This window comes from Monodelphis domestica, chromosome 1 (genome assembly GCF_027887165.1).
Source record: "Monodelphis domestica isolate mMonDom1 chromosome 1, mMonDom1.pri, whole genome shotgun sequence".
Taxonomy (NCBI): domain Eukaryota; kingdom Metazoa; phylum Chordata; class Mammalia; order Didelphimorphia; family Didelphidae; genus Monodelphis; species Monodelphis domestica.
Window position 1 is genome coordinate 485,033,607 of NC_077227.1, and position 27,235 is coordinate 485,060,841.

The 27,235-nt window shown below is 39.6% G+C and overlaps 1 protein-coding gene across 4 annotated transcripts in view; it reads left to right on the forward strand.

Annotated features, from left to right (window-relative positions):
- Positions 1-27,235, forward strand: part of RBBP8NL (RBBP8 N-terminal like) — an 80,270-nt gene that overhangs the window by 23,145 nt on the left and 29,890 nt on the right. For 3 of the 4 annotated variants that reach the window (XM_016428483.2, XM_056812870.1, XM_007475602.3), the window contains exons 2-7: positions 16,889-17,051; positions 17,670-17,712; positions 19,253-19,348; positions 21,709-21,821; positions 24,814-24,886; positions 26,866-27,029. In XM_016428483.2, coding sequence (XP_016283969.2) covers positions 16,991-17,051; positions 17,670-17,712; positions 19,253-19,348; positions 21,709-21,821; positions 24,814-24,886; positions 26,866-27,029 — 550 coding nt within the window. In that variant the 5' untranslated portion in view covers positions 16,889-16,990. Of the gene's footprint in view, positions 1-16,888; positions 17,092-17,669; positions 17,713-19,252; positions 19,349-21,708; positions 21,822-24,813; positions 24,887-26,865; positions 27,030-27,235 lie in introns of those variants that run through there. The other variant, XM_056812871.1, reaches the window with a different exon arrangement.

A 27,235-nucleotide genomic window follows, 5' to 3' on the forward strand; every position in this document is an offset into this window, starting at 1 on the left:
GGCAAAGACTCAGCTAAACAGACACGCCAAAAGCCAGGGCCGGGCAAGCCGGGACCCAATTACCCGCCGGACCTGGGCATCCCCCCAAAAAGGATCCTCGTGATATTTATTTTTTCCTCAGTCTGACATTTAACCAGCTTTCTATTCTCTGGCAACTCTCCTGACTCTGCCCCTCACCACCTGTGTGACTTTAGGCAACTCGCTCAGCTCTCCTGAGCCTCAGCTTCCTTACCCAGAAAATTAGGGGGTTGGATGAGGTAGCCTCCTAGGACCTTTCAATTTGTGATTTGACAGAGGAGCCAGGTTTATTCTTGCCACCCGAGCTTTGCTGGAAATGAATCCTCCCCACGGGCATATTAGTAAACAAGTGGCTTTCCGGGAGAGGGGCGAGAGGAAGGGGATTTACTGCAGAACACACTTTTAAGTTTATTCTTCATTATTTTTGTTCAAACCCTTACCTTCTGCCTTAGTATATAGACGGAGGATCAGTTCCAAGGCAGAAGAGTGGTAAGGACTCAGTAATTGGGGTTAAGTGACTTGCCCAAAGGCGCTGGCCCAACACACCCCTACCAAAGACTGTTTTCAGCGTCTGTGTTATTCCCCACAGCATAGAGGATGGAAGGCAATGTGACAGATTGCACGGTGCAGTGGGCTTTGGAGTAGGAGTGACAGGCTCAAATTCTGCCTCTGATATTTATTAGACAAGGTTCAGTTTGCTCATCTGTAAAATAGTTTGATAACATACTGGTCCTTCAGGAGCAATCTCACAGTTATTAAAGAGGACAAAGGTCAGCTAGCTCATTTTATAGAGGACAGCTAAGTGGTGAAGTGCATAGAGAGCTGTTTGCCTCAGTTTCCTCATCTGTCAAATGAGAACGAAATGGCAAACCAGTCCAGTATCTTTGCCAAGAAAACAGTGAATGGAGTCACAAAGAGTCATGACTGAACACCACCAACACCTCCCATACCACCCATACCATCAAGCACACCAACACCACCAACAATGACAATAACAACATTTTATAAATATTTTTATAACATTTATAAATTAAGACATTCAGGGCCATGGTAGATAAGTACCTTGCCTAAAGGTAGAAAGGGGCAAGGGCAGAATTCAAACCTGGATCCTTTGACTAAATCCAATATTCTTTCCTCTGAGCCACACGGGTGCTCAGTGATGACATCCTGAAAAACCCTGGAGAGGAAGTACAAGGCAGCAGCATATACTGGTGGAAAGACTATGGGACCTAGAACCAAAGACTGGGATTCCAATTCTGGCCCTAGTGCTTACCAGCAGCTAACTCTGTGAGCTTTCCCAAGACACTACCTTCATGAAAAGGGTTGGACTAGACCAGTGGTTCCCATGGAGTGGTTGTCCAACTGCTTGGTTTAGGGATGATGGTCCAAGGAACTAAAGAAAAAATTCTTTAATGGTACTTTATGCAATAAATAATTGCAGAATACTACAAATAGTATATTAAATTACCCTAGGGGTTCACAACATGTTGTTGTTGAAAGGGGATATAAAACAACAACAACAAAAAAATGTTTCTAACCACAAGACTACATGATCCCTAAGGTCCTTTCCATTGTTATTGTCTATAAGCCCCAGGACTAAATCAAACTTAGCTTAAATACTATTTAGGTGAACAAAGAGTTGTCTGTATTTAAATAGAATTTAAGGTTTGCAAATCACTTAACAAATATTATCTCATTTGATCCTCACAACAATCCTGGGGAGAAGTTACTTTTATTATTCCCATTTTATAGATGAGGACACTGAGGCAGACAAACTTACCCCAAAATCACATGGCTGTTAAGTGCCTGAGGCAAGATTTGAACACAGGTCTTCCTGACACCAAATCCTGGTTCTATCTACTGTACCATCTAGCCGCTTACATCTATAAACTAAATATGAGGGAGGGGTTGCAGAAATGTCCCCTTCTAGATCTTGGGGTGCTTGAGAAACTGCTTACCTCAGGAAAAAAAAAGAGGGAGAAAAAAGGATCTTCCAATGAAGAGTTTTCTATGCCCTATACAATAATCCTTTGACTCCTTCCAAGTTTAAAGTGAAAAAACCTGTTCTGTATTCAAATCTTCTCTCTGTTAACTTACTACCTATGTCACTTTGGGTAAGTCATTACAGCTCTTTAGGTCTCAGTTTCCTCATCTATAAAATAAGGGGGTTAGATGGAAAATTTCTACAGTTAAGGTCCCTTCCCGTTTTAAATAATGATCCAATTAATCTGTCTTTGTATTCTTAGAATACACATAACAGATATTTAACAAATATGCCTGTTGAGTGAATGAATGAATGAATGAATGAATGTTCTCTAACAGGGACCTTGAATTTAAAAAAGGAAAACTGGAAGAAGCATTTCTCTAGAATCATACAGTTGCTCTAGAGGGTTCTCCATGGTTCAGATACCTTTAAGGATCTGCTCACATGCAGGTCTTTTGCTCTGTAAGACTGGGTTGCCTGTGAATGCAAGCAGAGGCATGATGTGTGCATATTGCCCTATCCCCTATGGGGCTAAGCTCCCAGCTGAGACTCTTTCAGGTCTTTGACTGGTGGGTGTTGTTCTCAGCTCCATCGTTAGGGGACAGCAATCACCCTGATATCCCAGTTAAGCATGTTATAGCTTCCATCACCTCCCAGCAGCTAGGAACTCAGCCGCAGGCCACTTTCTTAAAGGAATTAGCCCATAAACCATGGAGAAGTTTCCCATATGACCTTCTGATATCTGGAATAGAGAGGGGGTTCCAGGCACAAAGGGTGGTGTTAGAGACCACGATTTAGTCACCCCAAACCTATAGACTTAGGGATTCTGAGAAATAGAGAAGAAAGAAATAGAGGAGGAGAAAAATGGGAATTATTCTCAGCCATAAGGTATTATCTGGAAATTAAGTTATTTGTAAAGCTCTGAGGCTGTGGAAAATGTCAAGGGAATTTCCCTAGAACATCTGATCTTAGATAGGATCATAGATTTAGAGGTAGAAAAGATTTTAAAGGCCATCAAGTCCAGCCTCCTCTTTAAAAAAAAAAATTAGTAAACTGAGGCACAGAAAAGCTAAGTGACTTAATTCAGGCAGACTAAAAACTCCTACAAACCTAGTAAGTTTAAGACTCTTGCATTTAACTCAGTTCTAGTTCTAAGATTCATGAGGTTTCCATGCCCAGAAAGAATTCATATGAAGAAATTCAGACTGTCAGTGGCAGTCTGATATAGTGAAAATTCCACTGGACCAGGAATCCAAACCCTTAGCTTTAAAAACTCACTCTTCAGGGCCAGCTGGATAGCTCAGGGAATTGAGAGCCAGGTCCAGAGATGGGAGGTCCTGGGTTCAAATTGACCCTGGGAAAGTCACTTAACCCCCATTGCCTAGCCCATACCACTCTTCTGCCTTAGAACCAATATACATACATGTATACATTATTGATTCCAATATGGAAAGTAAAGGTTTAAGAAAAAAAAAAAAACCTCACTCTGCCATTGACTCGTGGTATGATGCTAAATACATCTCTGGACCTCTCTCCATCCCAGTTTCCTCATCTGTAATACTAAGGGACTGAAATAGATTATTTCTAACTATCTAACATTCCTGGCTCTCCATTAAGGAATACCAAAAGATCTCCCTCCATCTCCACCTCCTGGGTTGCCTGGCTTCCTTTAAGTCCCAGCTAAAAACCTGCTGTAAGAAGTCTTTCCCAGGACTCTTAAATCTCAGTGCCTTCCTTCTGAGACTATGTCCAATTTTTCCTGTCTATATCTTGCTTGCAGATAATTGTTTGCAAGTTGGCACCTCCATTAAGATCATGTGCTCTTTAAGATTCAGTACTGTTTTTTGTCTTTCTTTGTATCTCCAGCACTTAGCACAAGAGGTAATTAATAAAACCTAGTTGACTGGCACTTTGCAGTTTATAAATGCTTTCTTCACAATAACCCCATGAGGCACTTAATGCAAAGATTTACTTATTTATTTTGTCCTAACAAAATCAGCATCTCATCTGAAATTTGTCTTTAAATTTTTTTAATTGTCTTTAAATTTACATTGAAATTTAGTCTTTAAAAGTTGCCAGTGATATTGAAAAGTTAAGTGACTTTCCTATGATCACACAGCTAGTATATAGGTACCAAAGCTAAGACTCGATCCCACACCTTCCTGATTTCCAGGCTTGCTGGCCCTTTGGACATTCCTTCATGTTGCCTCTCTAGTGAAAAATTTATTGTCTTTTATTTTGTGGATTAAGAAGCTAAAGCTCAGGGAAATCCTCAGACTTACTCAAAGGCAGACAGTATTAGAACTGGAACTCAAATCCAGGTCTCTTGATATGACCAATGCTCTTTCTTTCTTTCTTTCTTTCTTTCTTTCTTTCTTTCTTTCTTTCTTTCTTAACCTTTATCTTCTGTCTTAGAATCAATACTAAGTGCAAACATCAACATGGAACTAGGTTCTGATCAAGGACACATTTAAAACCCCGTGGAATTGCAAGTCAGCTATGGGAACGGGTGAGAGGAGGAGGGGAAGAATATGATTCTTGTATCCAAGGAATAATGTTCTAAATTGACTAAATAAAATTTTTTAAAAATTAAAATTAAAAAAAAAGAATCAATACTAAGTATGGGTTCTAGCAGAAGAGTGATAAGGGCTAGGCTTTGGGGATTAAGTGACTTGCCCAGGGTCACACAGCTAAAAAGTATCTGAGGTCAAATTTAAACCAGGACCACCTCCAGGCTTGGAGACTAAGCCCTTGCCAGTGCTCTTTCAACTGTATCCCTTTGCCTCTTGTCTTATATAGGGTACATAGGTGGCAAAACTAAGACTAATTATTAAGACCCCAGGGGAAGGGCTTTAACAGGGAACTCAATATTTAATCCTTGAGGCAAAAGGGAGTCTTTGAAGCTTCTTGATTAGGGGATGGTCTAGTAGGACCTATACTTGAGCTTATTTTTTTGAAATTGCCACAGAATCCAGCACAGGGCTGGACAAAGTTAATGAAAGTTTGTTTGTTGATTAACTGTCAAAAATCATTTATCTATTGAATGACAGAACTGGAAGAATTCTTTAAAATAATGTCTTCTGACATCTTCTTTCTCATTTTAGAGAGGGGGAAACAGAAATCCAAGAAGGAGACATGATTTATCCAAGGTCACACAATTGGTCAGGAACAGAGCCAAAAGTAAAAAATATTTATTGTTCTTTTTGAAAAAGAGACCAGTGAAGGTGGAAATTAAGAAGAATGTGGAGCTATATCCTTAAAAATTAGAATATACATTAGAAATTATCAGGAAGTGATTTGCCTAAAACCACACAACCAATAAGTAATCAAGCTAAAACTCAAACCCAAACCTATTACTCTTGCAATTATAACACCAAGAAGAAAATTATAATAATAGCATTTACATAGTGCTTTCAAGTTTGCAACCTGTTTCACATATATCATCTTATTTGATCTCAAAATTGCAAGGTAGTACACAGACCTCTACTAACTGACATGGTCTCAAAAGTTGAGATTGCTCTGAAAATTATTCGATCCTTACAAAGGACAGAATTAGAAATCAGGCTTTCTCTCATGAGAAAAAGGAATCCAGTTTAAAATCAACTAGTAGTTTCTTCAATAAGGATTTCATCCACCTAGAGATGGGAGGTCCTAGGTTCAAATCTGACCTCAGACACTTCCCAGCTGTGTGACCCTGGGCAAGTCACTTGACCTCCATTGCCTAGCCCTTACCACTCTTCTGCCTTGGAGCCAATACACAGTATTGACTCCAAGATGGAAGGTAAGGGTTAAAAAAATAAATAAATAAAGATTTCATCCATTTCTACCTCACCAGTGAATTTTTGAAAACATTCAAGTCAAAATATCCTGACTGATCTCATTCTACTTCTTTGTTCTAGTTGATAACAGTTTATAATGCATACTGTCCCTGAGATTCCAATGGGTCCAGGCTCTGTTCTGAGCACCAGAATTTTTTATTGTCATGCAAAATCCATATTGGTCATTGTTGTAAGAACACTCCAACAAAACCAAAACCTCAAAATATAACCCAAAATACATTGATGTGAAAGACAGGATGTTTTGATCCACACCCCTCTGACACCAACAGTTCTTTCTCTGGGGGTGGATAGCATTCCCTGTCATTAGTCCTTCAGAATTGTCCCAGTCATTGCATTGCTGAGAGTAACCAAGTTTTCATAGTTGATCATCATACAATATTGGTATTACTGTGCACAATGCTCTTCTGGTTCTTGAGCACCATTTTAAAAAAGATATTGATAAGCAGGAACAGTTTAAGAAATTAAGAATGCTTAACTTGGAGAAGTCATTTAAGGAGGACATGATTATTGTCAAATATCTGAAGGGGTGTCATGGGGAAGTAAGACTGGACTTTTTTATTTGCCTCCAGAATCACAAAATCACAGACACTGAGAGTTGGAAGGGACTTTAGAAGTCATCTTGATTAATCCATACATGAAAGGAATATCTACTGTAACACACCCAACAAGTAGTCATCTAATCTCTGCTTAATGACCTAGAATGGAGAGAAAACCACCAGCTCTCTAGGCAGCCCATTCCCTTTTCGTACAGCTCTAATTGTTAGCAGTTCTTCCTGATATAAAATCTGCCTCTAACAAATTCTGCCTATTATGGCTCCAGTTCTGTCCCCTGGAGCCAAACAGAACAAATATAATCCTCTTCCACCTGGGAGCCCTTTAAATTCTTGAACAAGACAATCATGTCCCATCTCAACCCCTCCCCAGTCTTTTTTTCTCCTGGTTAAACACACCCAGTTGCTTTAACAGATTCTCATATTTCAGGAGCTTCAAGACCTTTCACCATTCCGGTTTGCCTTCTCTGGATACTCTCCAGTTTGTCAATGTCCTTCTTAAACTGTGGCACTCAGAATTGAACACAACGCCACAGATGACATCTAACAATCATCTCCCTGTTTGTGGAATCTATGGCCCCTTCTTAAGTTGCCCAAGATTAAGGTAGCTTTTTCTGGCTGTCCCATCATTCTGTTGATTCTTAATGACCTTGCAATCCACCTCAGGCCTCAGCCATCTTTCAAACCAAGAGCTGTCAATCCAGGTCTTCTTTATTTTAGGCTTATGGAGTTGATGTTTGTACTAAAATGCAGCAATTTACATTAATCCCTTTTGAATTTCATTTGATTAGAGTTGTTCTGATGCCTGTCAAAGTCCTTTTGGAGTCTGACTGTTAGCTGGAGTGTTAGCTATCCCTCTCAGCTTTTTATTATCTGAAAATGCAATAAAACATACCTGAGGATACAGCTGGGTAGCTCAGTGGATTGAGAGCCAGGCCCAGAGATGGGAGGTCCTGGGTTCAAATCTGGCCTCAGACACTTCCCAGCTGGGTGACCCTGGGCAAGTCACTTAACCCCATTGCCTAGCCCTTACCACTCTTCTGCCTTGGAGCCAATACATAGTATTGACTCCAAGACGGAAGGTAAGGGTTTAAAAAAATAAATAAAACATACCTTATACATCTTTATCCAAGTCATTAACAAAAATGTACAGGGCCAAGTACAGATGCCTAGAGCACTACACTGGAGCTCTTCTGCCTTGCTAAAATTAAAACGTTACCAACAGCTCTGAGTCCAACCATCCAAGCAGTTCTGATCTATGTGATTATATTATCATATAACACCTCTTTTCCATAACTGCATGGAAAAAACATCTTTTCCATAATTGCATGAGATACTTGCTCAAAACCTTTGGAAAAGACTAGATAAACTGTATCCACAGTATTTCCTTCATCTGCTTCATTAGGAATCTATTTTTTTAAAAAAAGCAAAGTCTAGTTGATTTATTCTTAACAAAGCCATGCTGGATTTTTGTAATCATTGATTCCCTTTTTGTCCATCTTTTTTTTTAACCCTTGCCTTCATCTTAGAATCAATACTGTGTATTGGCTCCAAGGCAGAAGAGTGGTAAGGGCTAGGCAATGGGAGTCAAGTGACTTGCCCAGGGTCACACAGCTAGGAAGTGTCTGAGGTCAAATTTGAACCTAGCACCTCCTGTCTCTAGGCCTGGCTCTCAATCCACTAAGCCACCTGGCTGCCCCCAAGTCTATCATTTTTTAAATTATCTTTTCTGGAATCTTCCCAGGAGTCAAAGTCAAACTCACAGGCCCATAGTTTGAAGATTCTGTTCCCTTTCCTTTTTTGAAAAATAGGATATATGCCCTTCTTCAGTCTTGTGGCACTTCTCCCAATCTCCATGATCTTTCAGATATCACTAATAACAGTTCAGCAATCCTATTTGACAATTCTTTCAGGACTGAAGGATAGAGATGTACTGGGCAAGATCACTTGACTTTAGCAAAGGCAGATAAAAGCGTCCTCTTATTATCTCCTTACTTATCTTGGGTGTCTTTGTAATGTTTTCAATGTAGATATAATTCTACATTGCCTAGAAAACAGAAAGAAAATTAGAATTGAGTAACTCTACCTCCTCTTTATTATCATCACCTAAACCATCCCAAGCAAAAGATCTATCCCTTTTGTGATCCTCATTTTTCTTCCAAAATAACTTTTAAGTTATATTTTCCTTAGATTCCTTAACCAAGTGAACATTAGCATTACTGCCACCATTTTCATACATCTGCATTAAACTCATATTCACCCTCGGTTGTCTGGCCCAACTTCTATTTTTGGTACACTTTTTCTATTTTATTTTCTTCTTTTAAAAAATAAACCCTTACCTTCCACCTTAGAATCAATACCATATATTGGTTCTAAAACAGACAAGCAATAAAGGTTAGACAATGGGGGTTAAGTGACTTGCCCAGGGTCACCTAGCTAGGAAGTGCCTGAGGTCAGTTTTGAACCCAGGACTTCTTGCTTCTAAGTCTAGCTCTCCATCCATTGAGCCACCCAGGTATCCCTTCCTGTACATTTTTTTAAAACTAAGTTGGTTCATGAGTTCTTCATGCATACATGAGTCTCTTCAAACAAATGCCATTTTTTTTCCTTTTTGAATTACTATATTTCCATTTGTGTTTTCAGAATTTCATTCTTGAGCATTCCCATCCCTCCTGGGCTGACTTCCCCTGAAACATTTTAACTACTTTTTCTCTGAACTTCTGCAATCTGCTTTTCCAAAATCAAGCATGCATCGACTATACCCAAGTTTCCTCTTTACTACGATAAATGCAGCTAGGTAGTACAGTGGATAGTGCCACACTTGAAATCAACAAAACCTGAGTTCAAATCTGACCTCCAGCATTTACTAGCTGTATGACCCTGGGCAAGTTTGTTTGTCTCAGTTTCCAAATCTGTAAAATGAACTAGAGGAAGAAATGGTAAATCACTCCAGTATCTTTACCAAGAAAACCCCAAATGGGGTCACAAAGATTGAACACAACTGAAATAAGTGAATAAATTCTAGAATGGAATCCTAGTGGTCACTTATCATATATTTCCATCATTTCCTCCCCAGTAAGTAGTTCTTCTCTATAAGTGAAAAATAGATGCAGATTATCATTTCCTCTACCTTTTGAAGAATGAAATCATCACTAAGGCAAGTCTAAATACTATTAGCTAATCTGCTTTTGTCAGAGAGTTCCAGAAAGTGTCTGAATAGTTGAAGTCTCCCATCACTGCTACATTGTGTGATTAGTTTCCCAAACTCTTCATTTATTTCTTATTTCTGTCAAGGTAGTCTGTATGATACTTTGGTGACAAAAATCATTTCTTCTTCCGCCTTTGACCGTCACCCAAAATGCTCCATCATACTTCCCAACTCTGGTTCCAAGATTTCTACATATATGTATTCCTTCTAAATATGTAATGTTTGTCTGGTTTACCAAAAGTGCTTCTTCTGAAGCCATAGTCCAGTCACAAGTTTCAGTACATCAATTAATAGTAACATCTTTGAGGTCAAATTTGCCCACTTGAATTAGGAACACTGGCTTTTCTTGTTAATTGCCCAAACTTCAGATATTTACAGATAGAAACTTGAGGCCATGGGTTTTCCTACTGATTTGTAGATCTTAACTTCACTATTCTTCTCCAAAGTGACATTGTCCTCCTTGCTGTTCCTCACACACAGCACTCCATCTCCTGACTCTTGGGTGTTTTCACTGAAGATTTCCCATACTGAGAACACTTTCTTTCCCCATCTCCACCAATTAGCTTCCCAGATTTCCTTTAAGTCTCAGCAAAAGTCCTACCTTCTGCAAGAAGTCTTTCCCAATTCTCCTTAATCTTAATACCTTCCTTATCCTGTACAGTATATATCTTTTTGTGCATGATTATTTGCACATCACCTCCCCATTAGACTATGAATTCCTTAATAGCAAAGACTATTGTTTTGCCTTTCTTTGTATTCCCAGCACTTAACACAATACTTGACATGTAGTACATGCTTGATTTGAGTTAGTTTGCCAACTGACTGGCTGCCTTCTTTGAGGCTTCTCTCTATCCTATCAAATTTTCAAGGATATATACACAATCCATACCCAAACCACCCCATCCTTTTTGGTTTAAGGGCTTGTTGATTAAAGTTGCAAGACATCTGACAAAAACATCCTCATCAGTCTTTGTTAAATATACTTAGTCTCTGGCCAAGAATCTGTCAACCTTATATTGTAAACCCATGATGGAAAAATCCAAATCTCATTCTCAGAAATGCCTTTGCAGACAGCTGTTCACTTCCCAAGTTAATTTTTCTCTTCTTCATTCCTTAACCTTGATAGATAACAGTGAGAAAAATATAATCCATACCCCTGTCATATTCTGTTTCTTGCCAAGGATTTATAATCATTTGGTAATACTTTTCAAGGTTCTTCTGATACATCATTTGTGCTTGAGTTGTACTTCCCATAGTAGGTGCTATTATTGTTGTTGTTCAGTCATCTCTGATTCTTTGTGACCCCATTTGGGGTTTTCTTGGGCAAGATACTGGAGTGGTTTGACATTTCCTTCTCAAGTTCATTTTACAGATAAAGAAACTGAGGCCAGCAGGGTTAAGTGATTTTCCCAGGGTCACACAGCAAGTAAGTGTCTGAGGCCATCTTTCAATGATGAGTTTTCCTGACTAACCCCAGTGCTCTATTTACCATGCCACCTAGCTGTCCCCCCATAGTGGATAGATGTTATCTATGTGGATAAGTCTCTGTTACACCTTGTTTAATAGTTCCAGAAAGACAATAGACTTCTCTATTTTTGTTAGTAGGTTCCACAACAACTGCCTTCATATCCTTGAGCAAGGAATCACCAACTGCTACTACTCTTCTTTCTCCAACCTATACCAGATAGTATGTGCTAGTTCCCATTCTCCACCTCTGGTTCTTCCCACCTGCCCTCTCCCCTTAGAAGCATTGTATCTGTTACTTTGGTTAATCTTCATTCTAACAACCAGGGATATACAAAGACATTCTTCCAACTTCTTTACCTTCCCTTCTGGGAGAAAGTTCAGCTTCCTCTGGAATCACACAGATAACAGACACAAGGCTGTGATGGAAAGAAAAGCATTTCATACTCAATACAAGTTACTTCACAAATGCCCCATCATGATTGAGGTCTCTCGAAACTACTCATGAATGTTTCTACCTCAACCTTAAACACCTAGTTAAAACTTTTTACGGGCAATTATCACTTCTTTATAACTTGCCTACCTCACGCAGATTCCTTTCCTTTGTCTCAACAAAAATTCCACCACCACACCTCTTCAGATAGAACTAGAACCAGAAGGTGAACATTTGCAGTCAGGCTTTGGCTCAAGGAAAGGAGAAACTTCCTAACAATTTGAGTTTCCCAAAAGTGAAAGGAAGGGGCTACTGGAGGTGGGTTTGTGAGATCCACACCAAAGGAGAACTTCAAACACATTTTGGAGTTCTACAGGAAATTGCTATTTGGGAGAACAAATCAGTTTAGGTGATTTTTAAAGGCCTTTTCAGCTCTGAGATTTATAATTCTTGGAGCTAAGGAATTTCTGTACCCCCCAAAATCTGATTTAGTGAAGTTACATACTTCAACCAATAGTTGGTGACAGCTAGATTACATGCATGCAGTGGTCAGTTTAAAGGAGGGTGCCATTACTTATAAAAGTTTCCTGCCCAGATAATAACTGAAGAACTGTGCCTTCTCTGGTTTGTCCTCTTCTAAAGTACCCCAATTGATCTGTGCTTAGTCAGTAGCGGCAATGAGGTAGGACCAGATCTATCACAACCATATGAAATTAGCCAAGTCATTCCACTTCTCCTAGCCTCAACTTCCTCACCTATCAAGTGGGGATAATAATTCCTGCCCTAGCTAACTATCCCAAAGAAGTATTGTGGGGATCAAGTGAGTTAATGGATATGAAAGTGTTTTGTGAACTTTAAAATGCTATACTTGAAGGAGGTATATGGTCAGGCATTTTAGGCTATAAAATTAATAAGGATCACACCTTGCATTTATAATGAAGGAAGTCTACCTTTGAAAAAGTTCAAAGGAAAAGTAGGGACTGTGTATTTGGCACCTCCCTTCCTCCTTACAGAAGGTCAGTGGGAAGATCAAGGAAATCAATCTGTAAAGTACTTTGAGATACTCAGAAGAAAAGACCTATGGCAACATCGAGTTATTTTAGGACTGTACCATTTCAAAGCAGAGCTCCAAAATTCTGACCCAGAGTGAGCTGAAGACCACAAACTTAAAACCACCTACGCTAAATTAGACAGTGGATCTCTAGACTCTTTTTTTAAAGTGTTGGGTTTTAATTGTAGACTTGACCATCAACAAAAGCAAGCAGAAAAACATACAAAATAAGAGGCAAAAAAAAAATCTAACAATCCACTTTCATTCTTTAATAAGGTCTTACTAGTCAAATTAATTAAGAAAGAAAGAAAATGCTGCTGCTCTAGTGTCCCCTTCAAGTCTGTTCTAAGTTCTTCCACTTCTAGTTTGGACATTTGTTAAAAGAAAAGATAGTTATGTCTGAGTAAAGTGAGACTCAAACATATGCTATAGTGGAAAGAGTACTGAGTTTGGAGTCAGAGGTCATTGTTCAGTCTTGTCTGACTCTTTGTGACCCCATTTGGGGTTTTCTTAGCAAAGACACTGCAATAGTTTGTCATATCTTTCTCCAGGTCATTTTATAGGTGAGGAAACTAAGGCAAATAGAGTAGAGTGATTTGCCCAGGATCACACAGCTAGTAAGAGTAAGGTTAGATTTGAACTCAGAAAGATGAGTATTCCTGACTTTAGGCCTGGTACTCTATCTACTGTGCCACCTAACTTCCTCTAGTCAGAGGCGCTACATTCAAATCTCGACTCTGCTGATTGCTATCTATGACTTTAGACTAGTCATTGTAGTTCTTTGAGCTCCAGTTTCATCCCTGTAAATGAAGATGTACTAGATGACCTCTAAGGTCCCTTCCAGTTCTAAATCTATGATTCTCTGATATCTTTGGGGATATGGAGAGTGAACTAGATAGTCTCCCAGTGGATTTTCTAGCCTGCTGAACCTGGAATTCAGTTGTGAAAAAGGGACTTCCAATAGCATAGATAAAATAGAGACCCCAAACATCTACATTTGGCTTATATTGGCATTGTGGAGGGAGCATAGCATAGCAGATAGAGACATGGACTCAGAGTCAGGTAAAACTGGTTTCAAGGCCATCTCTGACAGGAACTGGCTGTGTGTCATTTGACATCTTAGTACTGCAGTCAACTCTCTAAGACCCTAAATTAAAAGGATGAGGTGATGTGCTTAGGTAGGAGTTTCCTCAATGAAAGTTTCCATGAAACCATAGGACCAATTAAGAAGAAAAAAATATATAATTGTTTAATAGTAGTATTAATAATAACAATAACTTACAGAATGAATGACTGAAAGAAAATTGATTTATTAAATATTTATTTGGTACAAAACACTGTGCTAAATATTGAAGATAGAAATACAAAATGAGACAGTCCCTCCTCTCTAACTCATACTCCAGGTGGTAAAGACAACATAGGAGGATGCAACTCCAAGATGGCTAGGAAGGTTCATAAACACTACAGCTGCAGGAGCTGGATAGATGCCAAGGACTGTTGGTCTTGAGGATTCTTTTTCAGGTGGAAGTGGTGGGGCATCAGAATGGCATAACGACAGGGCAATTTGTAAGATCAGAAGGCTCTGAGGACATAGTGGCTGGGCATGGTAAAACTTGACAGTCTTCCATCTTCTCAGAAGGATTATGGTTGATTATTCCCAACCCATCCAAATGTTGTAAGCAGTAATATTTTGTATTGCAGGGCAGAGAACCTGGAAGAGCCCAGTCTGCCACCACTGAGAAGAAAGGAGTAGTCCTAAGGATCCTGGTAGAATAGGAATTTGGGGTTTCTTCCTAAAGCAGTGGGGATGGGAAGAAGCAGTGTTCACAGAGGATAGGGGAAGATGGTGAGAAAGAGGAGGGATAGTCCCTTACTTAAATGGATCTGTGACTTCATTGATGTCATTATTTTTGTTCCAATGATAAAGGTGGTAACCCAAAAATGCTTGCTCATCCTTTACAAATATGTCTTTCAACAAGTCCTCCATTAGGGCTTCTACCAATGTTAAGGGTGCCTAACTCTAGTTCTCTTAATTCATACAATTATGAATGAAATAAGTAAGGCAGACTGTCCTTAGGTTATATGAAAGATTACCACCTTTGTTCATCAAATAATGTCCTTTAGAAATGTCTTATTGTATAATTCTTTCATTGGTGATATGTTATAGCCTATTTGTACCCACCATGGTCCTCTCTATTGCCACTTGGATAAGGTTCAAATTTAATTCTTCAGATAACATGATATCCCATGACTCATATTACTACCATATATTCTTTAGTTTCCTTGAGTTTGGAGTCTTTAAAAGCGCTGTTCAGTTTCCTAAATTTAATCCATCTTCCTCTATTATTCTTGTTTAATTCTAGATTCAGATCATTGTCCATACAAAGTGTCTAAAGAAGACATATACTATATCTACATCTATAGATATATGCATATATACACATATATACATATTTATGTGTGTGCATGCATGCATACTCATGTATACACATATTACCAATGGACCTTTGAATGGACCAACTGCATATAATATACCATCTGATGGGCTGATTACATATAATGATCTTTATAATAGGCATTCTTCATCCACTTGGTTTTTCCTATGTGAATAGTTAGACCATACTCTTTTACCAGATTATGAGTCTCACTGAGGAGATTCTGCAATGCTCTGGATTTTAATGCAATCAACACACTGTCATCTACAGCCAGGAAATCTGGAAGATTCTACAATCTATAGAATCTTTCTTTGATTTGATCTTTAACCTCATTGTAACAAATATATTTGGTGAGTACATACCTGTTTTATGCCTTACTTAATATTAATCAGAAAGGTGTCAAAGTTATTACTGCCATTAATTTCTTTTAGGAAGCTATGTATGGATTTAAAAATATATGTGAAGGACAGCTTGTTAGAAGAATACTTTCAATGTAGCTTTTTGTTCTTCTTAATCAAGTGGTATTTTTATATCTACTAAAAATAAGTTCAGTGAGATCTGCAACTTTCAATTGTATCACTGAAAAGATGTGGGTTGGCTACAGAATATCATTTTTAATCCTGACCTTCCAACTTGGAATCAATGCCATGTATTAGTACCAAGGCAGAGAGTGGTAAGGGATAGGCAATTGGGGTTAAGTGACTTGTCCAGGGCCAAACAACTAGGGCTAAGAGTGTTCTTTCTACCAAACTATGTCTTTCTTTACTAGATGTGAACTCTCTGAGGACAGAGATTGTATCTTTTCCTTCCGACTTTCCCCCTTCTAAGAGCATTAATCTGTGAATATAGGAGGTATTCAATAATGTTTTCTTCAGTAAATGAATAGATGAATGAATAAATGAATGGCCACAATGAAGTCTGAACTAGACCAAAATGATCCCCACTCTTATAAAACAGCTTCCCACATATATCTGCTATAATTTGGCATTATTTCAGTGTGGGTTTCCAAAAGGAGCCTTGAAAAAGAGATTTTATAAGCTGACTTCTCTGTGTTGTCAAATACTAGTTAATTAGGTTCAACAATCAAGTCACAAGCCTGTTTTGAACCCCATTGAACTAAGAACTTGAAGTAAAAAGATCAGCCATGACCCATGGCAAGGTTTTGGTGCCTTGATCCAGTAGGATGAACAGACATTACTTCAGTCTTCCCCTACTATACACCACTAAAGTTGGCAGCAGAGCATTTAAATGTGTGTGTATGTGTGTGTGACATGTTTTCTTTCTTAATGAGAAGTCTCATTACCTAAGAAATAGGGCATGCCTTTTCTTCCCTCTATGAGACTTATCATGCCAATGAGCCTACCAGTCAGATCCATCCTCTCTATGTTTAGCTAATAACATGACCAAGAGCTTGGTTTTCTATCAGAGGACCATAGGAAAATAGCATTTGGAGTTTTAAAAAGACCTCAGAGATCAGAACCTAATCCTCTCATTTTAAAGATGAGAAAACTAAAGAAAAAAGGTTAAAGGACTTGTCTACAGTCACACAGGTAATGGGGGGGGGGGGTGGAGTTGCTATTTAAAGCTAATCTTACAACTCCCCATTTCAGTGATTCATGGGTTACACTCAGGAATTTGGGGATAAAGAGGGGAGATAGGAGGGCCTTGGAAATAGAGTTCACCATCCACTTCACGTTGCCTGTGTAGACAGGCATAGCTAGAAAGCCTTATCTTCCCAGAAATCTTTGCTGATCATCAGCACCAGAAGTAATATTTCCTTTCTCTAGATTCTCACTTTTAATCTCATATGAAGTCAAGAAAAATTTCATTTGAGTTCTGGGTGGCTCCTACCCTTCACATTCTCTGTATGTAATGACTGACTTGGTTTTCTTTTGTTTTTTTAAGGTCAGAGACTACCATGAAATAAGACCCAAGGAGAAAGTTCCTACTGCCATAGGAAGAGTGGGGGAAGAAAGGTCCCCTGCTTCCCAGGACCAGATCCTGGCCATGGACAGTTTCACCGAAAGTTTGAACAAGCTGAAGGATGTCCACGAGAAAGAAGTCCTTGGTATGACCAGCCTCCAGGGAGACAAGAGCAAGTTCACAGGGTGGGCTGTGCAATCATTAGGGCTGAAACATCTAAGCTATTCCTGATCCCATGGCACCTTGACTAAAAGATGGTTCTAAATGCCCGTGTCATATACAGGGGAGTCAAAAGGATTGGGCCCCAAGCTAACCTCTCATAAAGTCATTTGTTAGTTATAAAATAAACAGCTCTCCTATAAAAAGAGAACACACCTTCCCTGTGTGGGTCTCTCTCCCATCACTGAATTCCAGGACCCTTATCACTGTAGCAAGAAGCCTCCCTAAGTACCTGAGCTGAAGGGATAAGTGGAGGAATGGTAAGGGAGGCCTCTGAAAATGCCCAGGCAGGACCTTGATAGGTGAGCACAGTAATTCATTGTAAAAGACAATCAGAAAAGGTCCCTGCCATCCGTGAGAAGAAAAGGAAAAGTCATTGCTAATCTAGTACCCCTTTTCAGCTCAAAGCTCCTTCCATAAAAAGAGACAGAGTTTCTTCATTTCCATGGCCCCTCTACCAACTGAGGTGCCCATACACTTAGCAGACAGTGTCTTGGTTTTATAATGGAACACCCAGTGTCCTAATATCCTCTCCTTCTTGTAGGATTGCAGAACAAATTGTTGGAGCTCAACACAGAGAAGTGCCGGTGAGTTCAACAGTGCAGGGGGCCCCCTATTGATGTATGGGCTGAGCCTTGATGTTCTCTCCAAAGATCCAGAGGAAATTTTCAAAGGAAATATTTGTCAGGATCTAGAAAAACCCTTCCCTCTATATGGTGCCTCACCCAGTCCCAGAAGATATATGAAGCCTGTAAGATGCTGGGAACAACTAGGTGATGCAGTCAATAGAGCACTAGGTATAGAGTCAGGAAGACATCTTTCTGAGTTCAAATCTGGTCTCAGTTTCTTCATCTGTAAAATAAGCTGGAGAAAGTAATGGCAAACCACACCAGTATCTTTGCCAAGAAAGCCCAAATAGGGTCATGAAGAATCAGACTGAAAAGACAAAAAAACAGGGTACTTAGCTGGTCCCTCAGTTTTATGACTCAAGGTGTAGTCTGGGGGTCCCAAGCTCAACATAATATAATATAATGAAGGGGGGGAAGACATGTAGGGATAGGAAATCAGAAGAGACAAACCATCCTTTGCAAATTGGAAATAGTCCTCTATCCTTCATATGAACCACATAGAAATCATAAGACCTCTAAGTAAGTCAGGACCTTACAGATCATCTACTCCAATCTGCTCATTCTCCAGATGAGGAAACTGAGGACCAGAGAAATTAAGAAAAGACAGTTTGTGGTGTAGTGGCAGGAATCCTGGGTGCAAAAGTAGAATTTCTGGTTTGAATCCCAGCACTGCCAATTACTTTGTGCATGACCTGGCACAAGTCACTTAATTATTCTCCATGTCAGCTCCTTCATCTGCCAATGGTTGAATTAAATGATTTCTTTATAGCTCTACATTCCATGCTACTAAGCAACTTGGGTAAAGTCATACAGCAAGTTAGTGGCAGAGTTAAAATTTGAATCCCAATTCTCTGACTCCTAGGACAGTGGTCTTTCCATAATGCCATTTGTTGTTGTTCTATCATTTCCATTGTGTCTGACTTTCCATGAGTCCATTTGGGGTTTTCTTAGCAAAGACGATAGAATGGTTTGCCATTTCCTTCTCCAGATCATATTAGAAATGAGAAAACTAAAGTAAACAGAGTAAAGTGATTTCTCCAGGATCACACAGCCAATAAGTATCTGAGGTCACATTTGAACTCAAGTCTTCCTGCTTCTAATCCAATGTGCTACCTACCTGCCCATTATACCATACTTCCTCAGCTTCATTATTGCCTCTTCTCTCCCCTTCAACTGCCACATCTCCACAATCACCAAGTCCTGTACATGCTTTCTTAAAAAAAGATCTCGCTTATTCATCCCTTTCTTACCTTCTCCATTACCATCCCTCTAATTCTGATGGTCTCTAAGATCCTTCCCAATTCAAAAATCCTCTGGTTTCAGTTCAGGCCTTGCTCACTCCTTGCCTGAGCTACTGGGATTGCCTCATAGGTAGATCCCCCTCTTTTTTTTCTCCCCCACCCCAATCCCAGTCTTTAGTCCTCCTCCTCTCCAGGGTAATTTTCCCTACTGAAGGCAAAGGATCATTTTCATTGTCTCCTTCTGTTTCTCGAATTAGAGATGCCCAGAGAATTGAAGAACTATTTGCCAAAAACCACCAACTTCGGGAACAACAGAAAGCCCTGAAAGAGAATGTGAAGGTGTTAGAGAACAGGTAAGTCCTGAACACAAACCTTTTACTGAGAGGACCCAGCAGAATGAGCGGCCCCCCACAGGGTCCTTCTATTTAAAGAAAGTGATCTCTATTTATTAGGAAGAACATGACCAGGAAATGATTTCTCATGAGGGATTTCTAAGAACACAAAGCCTCTTGAAAGCAGTGATGGATTTATGGTTTTATTCTGAGGTTTGGGTTTTCTAGGAGTATCCTTTTAAAATGTAAGATTAAAAGTAATATCCAATAACTCCAAGTATCATATTTTATAAGATTTATTAATAATCACTTGAAGTAGAAGAGATAAAAGAACAAAGGTTAAAGCCTGAGTAAAGAAAGTTTTCCCAACCATGTTCTCAGAACCCCACAAAACTTATATCCTCCCTACATTAGCACCTAATGTAGAGAAGGAACATGGGAAACTAGGAAAGAGAGTTTCTGGGGAGACAGTTCTAACTGTACACAACAATGACCAATATGGAAGTATGTTTTGCATAACAATACCTGTATAGCCCAAATCAAATTGTTTACCATCTCAAAGGGGGAGGGATTTTATATTTGGAGCTTATAATTTTGGAAAACATATGGTGAAAATTGTTATTCCTTTTAATTGGATAAATAAAATATCTTTGAATAAAAAAATGTTTAAAGGAAAACATTTTTTAAAAAAAGGCCTGATGGGCTTCACTTTAAGGAACTCTGATATATAACCATAATTTAAGTCCTTCTAGCTCTAACAATCTGATTTTATACCTCATCTTTGTATAGAGCTTTACCATTTAAAAATGCTATTCCACTTATATGATCTCTACTATCCCCTGTGAGGATAGTAAACATATTATCCTTTTTCTTTTTCTTTTTCTTTTTTTTTTTTAAACAAAAGAAGACACTATGGTCCCAAAGATAAACAATTTGTCCAAGGTTACATCATCAGACAAGAAAGGACTAGAATTCTGGTCTACTAATTCTTAATTCAGGGCTCTCTCCAATAATTTTCATACATGAAAATCCAACTTTATCAGTTAAATAAAGGTGATTCTAATTATTGTTTACAATTATTATCATATATATAGAAAGTTGCCTATAAATAATCTACAGAGCAGCTAGGTGTTACAGTGGATAGAGTTCCAGGCCTGATATTAAGAAGAAATATCTTCCTAAATTCAATTCTGGCCTCAGACACTAGCCATGTGACCCTAGGGAAGTCACTTAATCCTGTTTATGTCAGTTTCCTCATCTGCAAAATGAGTTTGAGAAGGAAATGACAAACCACTCCAAATCTCTGCCAAGAAAACCCCAAATGAGATCTTGAGTCAGACAAAATTGAAATGGCTAAATAACAACATAAATAATTTATGTAGCATTTTAGGGATTCAAAATGCTAGTAAATAAATACATAATTTCACTTAATCCCCACAACTACTTTGTGAAGCTGGTAGTCCAAGTAGTAGTAATTCCCATTTTATAGATGAGAATATTGACAAGATGAAAATGCCCAGAGAGTAAGTGGCAGACTCAGAAATCAAATTCAAGCTTCAATTGCACCACCCTCTCTCTGTGATTAGCTTAGTCAGAATACAAGTGGATTCCCTGGAGGAAAATTTTCCAAAGAAATCTTTCTAATTTTTATTTATTTTCATTTATTTACCTATATTTATTTTTATCTATTTTTAAATTTTCTTTTAATTTATGTATTTATTCAGATCTTTCCATATTTATGTGATTTTATTTTTTTTAATAATATTCCATGTTTACATGACTTATTTCTTTCCCTTACCTCTTCCCTCTCACTGGGTTGTACAAATGTTATCACTTAAGAACTCTGGTTGTATTTTAAATAGAATTCATTCAATGAAGAGAGAGACAGAGACAGAGACAGACAGACAGACAGAGACAGAGAGATCCATTTACACATAGCTTTTCAGACACCTATAGAACATACAGTGAGGAAACCCATCCAGTAAGGTTTCCTTTCATGTCTTGCCTTCCTTTTAAAAAACAAAAACAAAAAACCTTTACCTTCCATTTTAGCATTGATATTAAGTATTGGTCCCAAGGCTGAAGGAGTGGTAAGGGACAGGCACCTGGGGCTGTGACATGTCCAGGGTCACCCAGCTAGGACAGTGCCCCTTCTTGCCTTCCTCTTTATCAAGAACAACCAAAATTCAATATGACACACTCTAGGACCCTTTCCAGTTCCAGACTGTATTTGGGTTGTCCCAACCTGGGATTCCTCCCAGACTGAAATGGTCACAGACAAAGGTGCACCCAATGGACCAGACCTGAGAAGAAGGGAGGGAGGGAAGATAGGTACAGCCTTGGGATAGAGGAACTCAGCTAGGTGGCTAATCCCATTTCAGGCTGAGGGCCGGACTCTGTGACCGGTGTATGGTGACCCAGGAGCTGGCCAAGAAGAAACAACATGAATATGAGAATTCTCATCTCCAGAGTCTGCAGCACATCTTCATCCTCAGTAAGTCAATCAATCAATCAAAAAGAATTTATTAAGTGCTTACTAAGTGCCAGTCACTGTGCTGGGAGATCAGAAAATAAATAATACAATTAAATTGTCCCTACCCTCAAGTTATTCTGTACAGTGAAACATTGCGGGTATTAACGTGTGAATGTAAGATTATATAAAATAAACACAAAGTGGGGCAGCTGGGTGGCTCACTATATAGAGAGTCAGGAGATAGGAGCCCTGGGTTCAAATTTGACCTGACACTTCCTAGCTGTGTAACCCTGGGCAAGTCGCTAAATTGCCTAGTCTTTACCAGTCTTCAGTCTTGGAACCCATACTTAGAATTGATTCTAAGACAGAAGATAAAGATTGTTTTAAAAAAATAATTTTGGAATGAGGGCACTCAGAGCTGGGACTTGTGAGGCAGACTCGGCGGTGTCTGAACTGAGTTTTAAATAAAACAAGGGCTTCTAAGAGGCAGAGGTGACTACACTCCAGGCAAAAGGGGAAATCTATGCAAAGGCACAGAGAAGGAGGGATGGAGTGTGATGCACAAGAAACAGTAAGAAGGCCAGTTTGACCAAACTATCACATATATAGAATAATATACACTAAGTCCTAAAAGATAGATCAGTGCTAAGTTGTCAAGTGTTTTAAATGTCAAACAAGAATTTTATTTCCTAGAGGTAACGGGGAGACATGAGAGCTTATTGAGTAGGAGAGAAGTGCTCAGATTTGTGATTTTGGAAGACCACTTTGACAGTGCAGCCAACCTTCCTGGAAGCTTTCTAGTTTCAGTATTTTCTAAAAAATATGCCAAGGGCTGTTCTCTGTCTTTATTGGTCTCCCCTCTGTCATGTAACATTCTCTAGTCAAAAGCCCAGATGATCCAGGGACCAGGAAAAAATCTTCCAAGCCCCAACTTGGGAAGACATTCCATTCTGACTTGATCCCACAAACACGGTCACGGGCCCGTGTTTTGAGAAAGTCCTTGCTGAAGAAGGGCAAAGGAAAAGGGAAGCTTAGGCAGGCTCCCTGTGCAACTAAGACTCTGCCTAAGCTGAGAGGAGATTCCCAGGAATGTCAGCTGAAAGAAGAACCTCATGCACAGGATGTGAGGGGTGAAGATAGGTCTGGATCTTCTCCTCAACTCCCAACCATCCTCCACAGAAGTCATGACTTTGTGCTGCTTCTCTGAAAAGTCTTGGTTGAGAAAGTAAAACTTCTGTTGGCGTACCCATTGGCAAAGATGTGTGCAAGGGTGTGAGTATGCCATCAGTGTAGATATGAGCCTGTATCCTGCTTATATAAGTACAAATAAGCCCACATCTGCATGTGTGAGGCTCTAAGGGCATACGGCTTTGTGTGCTTAAGTATAAGGGGCTGTATTGTGATGGTGTGCCTGTGTATAACTGGATGCTCATGGCATGTTATTAGTGCTTGCAATTATAGAAGGGTTCGTTTGTAGAGAGGGGGCAGAATGAGGTAGAAAGATAAATGGATGTGGAGTCAGGAAGACCTGTATTCAAATTCTGCCACTTAATAGTTCTGGGACCCTGAATGAATCCTATAATCTCCTTGAGCATGTTTCTTCATCTGTATAAGAAATACCTGTAACACATACCTCGTGGAGTTATGAGGTTCAAATAAAATCACGAATATAAAGCATTTATTTACATATATGTATATCTATAATTATGGTATTGTCATATGCATATTATTTCTTTTTTAAAAAACCTTTACCTTTGTCTTAGATTCAGTACTGATAATCAGTTCCAAGGCAGAAGAGCGGTAAGAGTTAGGCAATTGGAGTTGTGACTTGCCCAGGGTCACACAGCTAGGAAGTGTCAGGCCCAATTTGAACCCAGGATGTCCCATCTCCAGGCCTGGCTCTCTATCCACTGAGTCATCCAGCTGCCCCATGCATACAATTTTGATAACCCTGTGAGTGCCTATTTGTGTGTGTCTGTGTATATAAATCTATGCCTATGTGTCTATGGGAAACAAAGAGAGAGTGGAGAATGGATGTGTGAAAATAGGTGAGTATGCCAGGTATATGTCCACACATATATGTGTGTGTGTGTCTGCATGTATATAAGCATACATAAGTATGTGTCTTGTATACATCATGGAGCATTTGTGTAATAGACAAAAAAAAAGAACAAAAAATAAGAGGAAGTCGCTTGGCTGCTGGAGTCATGTCTTTTTTTCTTCATTCTGTCTCTATATACTTTTTTAGCCCCTTGACTCTTTAGATATTTATTGAGAATTCAAAATGAGCAAAAACATTCATGAGGAAGACAATGAAAGCAATGGGCCCCGTTCTCAAGGAGCTCCCAGGGAAATCAGGGGGATAAGGTATCATCACATATAACTCCAATAAAAGTAGAGCATGTTGAATCCACAGGAAAGATAAAAATGAGTGCAAGTATATTTTAAAGGATAAACAGACCGTTTCTAGTGGTAGGGGATCAAGAGAGACTTCGTATAGGAGAACGTGTTGGGATTGGGATTAAAAGATAGCAAGAGTTTCAATAGGAGTCAGACAAGAGGAAACTATATAAGAGCTGGACTAGACAACTTCCAACTCTACAGTTCTGTGATTCCTGGCTTCTCTAGAAATCTTCTTTACTGGAATTGCCATTTGCCCTCTAAGATCATCTCAACCATTGGCTCACCCCACTTGCCATGATTTACTCAGAAAAAAAAAAAAGAAAAGAGAATCTAGCTCAATATGGTCCCCACAATGGGTAAAATCAATGCTCATTGCATAAATATGGAAACTGAGGCTCAGAGCCCAAGACAAAATAATGGATACCATCCCACTGATTGAGTGCTGCTGTCATACTCTCTGGCAAATGACCTGTAATAGAGAGTGATGGTGCCTTTCAAAGTATATGACTGATCCCAGTGGACAGTTCACTCCTTGAGCCAGAGAGGTCAGAGTTTCTCCACTTCTGCTACCTCCCCAAGCCAAGCTGACCTTGTCCCTCTTTATCCATAGCCAATGAAATGAACGGGTTAAAGGAAGAAAACAAAGCCCTGAAGGAAGAACTGAAGAGACTTCGAAGCCTTGAGTGAGTACTGGCTGAGCCACCCTCCCTCAAATTCATCAACATCTGGGCAAAATGACCCTGAACCACCATCCTGGGAGACAGTGCCTTAGTCACCTCATTAGCTGCCATTAACCATGAATTTGTTAAGATTATAATAATGGTGGGCAGCTAGGTGCTGCAGTGAATAGAGTGCCTAGCCTAGAGTCAGGGTGACATCTTCCTGGGTTCAAATCTGGCCTCAGACTCTTACTAACTGGGTGACCCTAAGCAAGTCACTTCACCCTGTTTGCCTCAATTTCCTCATCTGTAAAATAGGTCAGATAAAGAAATCGCAGACCACTCCAGTATCTTTGCCAAAAGAAACTCCAGATGGGGTCATGAAGAGTCTGAAACAACTAATTACTGAACAATTGGATTTAGTGTCAGAAAACCTAGATTTGAATTCTGACATTTCACCTTACTACTTGTGTGAACTTGAAAAAGAATAAGCATTTATATAATACCTACTATGTGCCAGGTACTATATTAAGCACTTTTATACATTATCTCACAACCGGGGTGGGGGGGGTGTACTATTATTGTCCCTGTTTTATAGTTGAGGAAACTGAGGCAAACAGAGGATAAGTGATTTGACCAACATCACCCAACTGGTAAATGTTGTTAGTTTTATGGTTGGACTGAATATTTAATTGGTCATCAGGGATTTAATTTCTAAATCCCAAAAATGAATTACTAAAGTAAAATTAAATTTATGATAGTTTATTTTTACAATAGAGAGAAGATCTTAAGGAAGAGAGAAAAGGGAAGAGAGAGAAAGGAGAGAGAGGGGGGGAAGAGGGGGGAGAGAGGAGAGAGAAAGAGAGGAGAGAGAGAGAGAGAGAGAGAGAGAGAGAGAGAGAGAGAGAGAGAGAGAGAGAAGGAGAGAGAGAGACAGAGACAGAGAGACAGAGAGAGAGAGAGAGAGAGAGAGACAGAGAGAGGAGAGAGAGACAGAGAGACAGAGAGACAGAGAGACAGAGAGACAGAGAGACAGAGAGACAGAGAGACGACAGAGAGACAGAGAGACAGAGAGATCCCTGGCTTCCTCTAAGCCAGGTAGAAATTCTAAGGTCCCAGTCAGGGGAAAGACAATGGACCTTTCTGAAAGGTCAAGGAAGGAAGTCAGCCTTTACACTCACCAAGTTGTCAGTTCAATCAGCAGATTCTTTTATCAGCCTCAACTCCAGCAGGCTCCACTCCAAATGTGTCTCTTTCAAACTCCAAGTGTCCGTCTTCACTCCAAGTCTCTCTTCACTCCAAGTGATTCCCTTCAAATCTGTGTGTGTGTGTCTCTGTTTCCACTTTTAAAAACCTTTTTCTCTTGTATCACTTCCCCTAAATTTTTATGTTTACCAATCATAGCAGATGCTCCTCTCCAGGACTGCCCACTCTTTCACACATGGGTCACAGACCTCCCACTCAATGTATGAAATGGGTGTTCACATCTTTTTGTGGTTAAATTCCAAAATGGGTAGATCTCCACACTCAACTTTAAGTACTGTGCTTTATACTTTGGTGATTAAAATATAAAAATATACAGGGGATTACAATTTAATCTCCACAATCAAGGAAGAGTTAAGTACCTTCATTGTTACAATCAGGAGAGAGCCAAATCCAATCTTCACAGTGTCTAATGCCAAATTGGAACTCAGGACTTCCTGACCTCAGAGCTCTATCCACTGTGCCACCACCCTGCCTTGGATAAATTACTTCACCTCTTTGGCTTTGAACTACATTATTTGTAAATTATGGTAATTATATTAGTGCTCCCTATGATCCTTCTAAAGCCCTGAGTCTATGACATTGTAGGCAGACGTACCTTCCCAACAACATTCATAAAACTGTGCTATGTGTGCCACCACATACATAACTATGCTGAGGCCTCAGGTTAGTCTACCTTCCCCAATTACCCCATGATAGTTTGGTGTCATCCTCGTTCTTCTTTGTCTCTCTCATCCTAGAGACAGACCCAAGCACCACCGGGCTATGTCCAGGGAAAGCAGCTCCAGTCCAGACTCACCGGTGCCCTTATTGTCCCCAGCGGGGCGAAAGTCTAGCACTGAGAAACCACCACCAAGCCGAGAGACAGAAGAGGACTATCTTCCCCACACTCCCCTGGGAGAAGGTACAGTGTAGACCATACAGCAGATAGAGCAAAGAAAGAGTGAACACACAGAGTCTGAGGATGTGGGCACAGAGAGAAATGGATGGGATCCTAGCTAGGTACAAGAGGCACTGAGGAAGGAGCTTCCTTCCTTTCAGTTAAGCTCACTAGTTCTACCCCACTGGAGACTGGTGGGGAGGAGAGAGAGATTTCAATTGGGAAATTTT